The 4,885-nt window shown below is 37.0% G+C and overlaps 1 protein-coding gene across 1 annotated transcript; it reads right to left on the bottom strand.

Moving 5' to 3' along the window:
- Nucleotides 1-910: 910 nt before the first annotated feature.
- On the bottom strand, nucleotides 911-1,375 carry LOC138895892 (uncharacterized). Its single transcript, XM_070180643.1, has one exon. The coding sequence runs from the start codon at nucleotides 1,373-1,375 to the stop codon at nucleotides 911-913; it is 465 nt and encodes a 154-aa protein (XP_070036744.1).
- Nucleotides 1,376-4,885: the final 3,510 nt, after the last annotated feature.

Genomic DNA, 4,885 nt, shown 5'->3' with positions numbered 1-4,885 from the left:
CCTAGTTCCAGATCATGAGTGGGGTAATGCTACTCGTGTTTCCTTAGTTGCCTCGAAGCATAGGCAATAACCTTCCCATGTTGCATTAGAGCACTGCCTAAGCCCACTCTAGAGGCATCACAATATATAACGTACCCATCGGGTCCTTCAAGAAGAGTTAGAACTGGCACATATGTTAACTTTTCCTTTAACTCTGGGAAGCTCTTCTCACAGACATGGGTCCACCAAAGTTTCGCTGCCTTATGCGTCAACTTTGTTAATGGAGCAACTATAGATGAGCAATTTTCCACAAACCTTCGGTAGTAACTGACTAAGCCCTAGAAGCTACGTATCTCAGTAGGGGTTTTGGGCCTTGGCCAATTCTTAACTGCTTCAACCTTTTTACTATCAACTTTTATGCCCTCACCTGATACTATATGGCCAAGAAAAGCCACTGAGTTCACCCAGAACTCGCACTTGGAAAACTTGGTATACAACTTGTGATCCCAGAGTGTGCGTAGGACCTTTCACAAATGCTCTGCATGCTCTTCTTCTGATCGAGAGTACACCAAAATATTGTTATGAACATGATCACAAAGATATCCAAGAATGGTCTGAATACTCGATTTACCAGATCCATAAAAATTACTGGTGTGTTGGTTAGGCAAAAGGACATAACGAGAAATTCGTAATGACCATATCTGGTCCGAAAGGCTATCTTTAGAATATCTTCTTCCTTGATTCTTAACTGATGATACCTAGACTTGAGGTCAATCTTCAAAAATTACTTAGCGCCTTGCAATTGGTCAAACAAATCATCGATCCTTGGGAGCAGGTACCTGTTGTTAATGGGTTACCTTATTCAGTTGTCGATAGTCAATGCACATCCTCAACGAACCCTCTTTCTTTGAACAAATTGCACTGGAGCTCCTCACGGGGAAGTACTAAGTCGAATGAAGCCTTTGTTTAAAAGATCTTTCAATTGAGCTTTCAATTCCTTCAACTCGGCATGAGCCATCCTGTATGGAGGAATAGATATCGGTTGCGTATCAGGTGGTACATCGATGGCAAACTTGATCTCTCTCTCGGGAGGAACACCCGGGAGCTCATCAGGAGATACATCGAGGAATTCAGTAGCAACTGGAACCAATCGAAGGGTAGGAGGCCTTGCCTCCGCATCATGCACTCGCACCAAATGATAGATATACCCCTTCAAAATCATCCTCCAGGCCTTAAGGTAAGAAATAAACTTCTCTCTTGGCGCTGCAACATTACCCTTCCATTCAATAACGGGTTCTCCTGGAAAATAAAAGTGAACAAATTTTTCCCAACAATCCACATTGGCATAACACGAAGCCAACCAGTCCATCCCCACAATGACATCAAATTCCATCATCTCTAATTCATCCAAATTATCTAAGGTAAGACAATTATGAATCATCACATTACAACCTCGGTATACCCGCGTAACTATAACAGACTCACTTACTAGCATGGACACTTCAAACAACTGATGTAACAATTTAGGCTCTTTACCACATTTATTAGCAAGAAATGGGGAAATATGTTACACCCATGTTTTCGTTCGTAAAAGTTTGTCGTAAGTCAATTGATGTAAGCTCAAAAATGCAATCCTCTTTGAAAGTATATAAAGTAAGTTAATAATGTTACCTTAGAGGTTACAAATATTTAAGAACACGAACATCAAGTACCAAGAGGGTTGGAGGGTTTAGAAGTTAAACGAATCGAAAAAAATAAGTTTTGTTGAAAGTTGACAAGTTGAGAATGTTATAACCCGTACTTTTGGTATGAGACTAGGGTACTTAACATAATAAGATGGTGATGTTATGAGGTATTTAATCGTATGATAGTCGTGTGTTATGTTTTGAAGTCGGGCGAATTGTGAAACAAAAGTCGACGAAAGTCGTCACAAGTTACGTTCATAAATTGTACTGAAATTTGGATCTAATATCATTGAGTTTTTCTACCAATATACTTGGAGTTATGGGGTAATCCATCCACAAAATTGAAGTTCTATGAGTCTAGTTTCCAACTCAATAAAATTTTATTGATACAATATCAGAGTAGAGAGTTCGCATTTTCGCAAGACTGCACAGACTAGTAGGTGACAAGTGGGTATATCATCTACTTGTTTAAATGAAGGGACCAAATAAATTCCCCAAAAGGGGTGGCCAAGGGGCCTTTTAAGGAATGAATTAAATCTTTTCTTTCACTCATATTTTATACTAAGAACTTCAGATTAAAACCCTACAACTCCTGCCCCAAAAATCCCACACAAACCCTTAGTGATTTTGGGTGATACGAAGTGATTCTAGTGACGAAAAACCCGGACAGCTTGCTAATTTCCCTTTCTCCTTCTTGTAGCTTCGTTGGGGGACTGGTTTTGGATGAAGAGGGACTAGGCTTCGTGGGTTCTACTCAGTCCAAGGTACGTGTATGCTTATCTATCCCTCATCTAAGCTTCTACGAGTTGTAGCTCGATCGTAAAGACTAGAACTTGCGAGTTTCGAAAGAGTAGTATGCTTTTTGTTGTGGCTTCACTATTGGCTGGTTTCGAACTTAATTTTAAGTTGAATTCATGGATTTTTTATATGAGAAGAGGCTTAATTATGTACTGTTTGTTGTATTTCTCGATTTGATAGAAAAGACAAGTCGAAAACGTGTTTTAGTAATCTAAAATATAAGTTTTGAGTTGCTGAACTTGTGAGACTGTTATGGGGTCATTTTAAAGTTGTATTATGGCTGAAAATTAGTAGGGATAATTGAATATATAGGGGTTAATATTATTTATAAATTCTATAATGAAGAAGGGGTTTAAAACTATAGTTGTTTAGTCACAAACCGAGCTTGCCGCTCGTCGGGATTGTTAAACTATTTTGAAAGGATTATTATGATTATTGTTGATGTTGTTTTGGGTGCTACTGGTTGTTGTAACTTGTGATAAGTCATATAAACAGGGAAGGTATTGTCTGTTTTATCGTAGAATAAAGTGTGTCGATCACATGCAATAAGTTATGGCATTCGTATTGTGATGAAAGTATTGTTCATTGCTTGTAGACACAAGAGCTGCAAGTTAAGCTAGTGTGAGGATTGGACGGGTTAAGTTGAGGTATGTAAGTTCTTCTTTTCTTTTCTTCATCATGATTCCATAGGTTACGTTGCCCTTATAAGGAATTCAAGGAGACGAGGCTTTGTATATGTAATATACTGACGATTAAGGTCCGTTCACGAGAATAGTCATATGAATATTGAAATGGATTGTGTTGGTCGCAGTTTCATGTATTCTTAGGAGTACATAGAGCCTTTCAAAAGGTCCTTTTCTTTTATATATAGCAAGATGTCTAGATGTTAATTAAACATTACGCACGAATGATCAGACGAATCAGAAGCAATATAGTGTCCATATAATGAGGGATAGTTATATACGAACAGTTCAACAAGGTAGCACAATGTATAGTTTGCAGAATTATAAGAATGTTTCGACCTAAAGAATGACAAAACTTCCAATACTTATACGTTTGTGTTTACGAATTTGATAAAGACCCACGAAGATAGTTACGTTTCTCTCAAGTTAAATAAGGTTGATTATATATGAGAGTGATGTTAAGAGACGATATACATTACCTATGGAATCATAAATTATAGAATATGATAAGCTTAGCAATAAGAATATAAGTTGATAGAGCGTAAATTCCGCAACTCTTGTTATGTATTGATGAATATATATATATATATATATATATATATATATATATATATATATAGCCTCGCAAACTAAGCATATTACATATCTATAAGTAGACAGAATTATGGAATCCCCAGAAATGAGTAGTGATGTGAAATAAGGATAGAAGTGCGAGTCCGAATTTGTTACAACATTCTTCACGGCTAAATAATATAGAATACAAAGGATGCCATAGCAAGTGGCTAAGGAATAAGGATTGGTTATTGTAACAAGTTACACACAAACTTGTATGTTATGAATACGCGTTTATCTATTGAAGATTGAATGATGTCTGCATGAGTGATATGAAATGAATATATATAAGACATGATCCCTACGGACGGTCTATGAACGTGTAGGTGTACAGTGAAGCCCTATGGACAGTCTATGAATGCATAGTTGCATAATGAAGGTTGGTTATGGATGGTCTCAGTTGAACGCATAGCCAGACCTCAGTATTATGAGCTGTACGGACGATCTACTATGTTATGCGTACGAGCCACTGATTATTCATGTTTATGAGTGAGCCTTACGGGCGGTCTCATATGAAACACGTAAGCGCCACTTTTATGTTTCAGTGTAGCCCTAGAGATGTTTGATCTATTTGAGGTAAGTATTCAGATATAAGGTATGATGGCTAGAAGAATGTTATAGATGAGGTTCCATAATATGATGGTTTCCAGTACAGATAGCATATGAAGACAAGTTCAGGTATATCATGATACAAACTAGATGCATATACGACAGTCGCGACATTAGATGTTCTCGACCAACGGAGCCTTCCCTTTTCAGCCTACATCCTTTGTAAGGTAAGTTGTATAATTCAATACTTAGATATGTTACGAATCAGAATAAGGTAAGTATGATTCCTGGATTTCATTGACCCTCTAGATTAATTTCAATATATCATATATACATGTCAGTTCAATTTCAATTTAGTTATTTATATGTTATAAATCAGAATAAGGTAAGTATGATTCCCGGATTTTATTGACCCTCTAGATTAATTTCAGTATATCGTATATACATGTCAGTTCAGTTTCAATTTAGTTATTTATATGTTATCTGCCTTACATACTTAGTACATTTTTTATACTAATGTCCCATCGTTGGGCACTGCATTCATGCCTGCAGGTTTAGGTATCTAGTTTGGTGGTGATA

Source organism: Nicotiana tomentosiformis, chromosome 7 (assembly GCF_000390325.3).
Source record: "Nicotiana tomentosiformis chromosome 7, ASM39032v3, whole genome shotgun sequence".
Lineage (NCBI taxonomy): Eukaryota > Viridiplantae > Streptophyta > Magnoliopsida > Solanales > Solanaceae > Nicotiana > Nicotiana tomentosiformis.
The sequence above is the reverse complement of the archived record's forward strand: the minus strand, read 5'-3'. Positions and strand labels throughout refer to the sequence as shown.

Bases quoted from the DNA above. Each gene is read 5' to 3' on its own strand.
- LOC138895892 (XM_070180643.1), bottom strand. From the start codon at position 1,375: ATGATGGAATTTGATGTCATTGTGGGGATGGACTGGTTGGCTTCGTGT.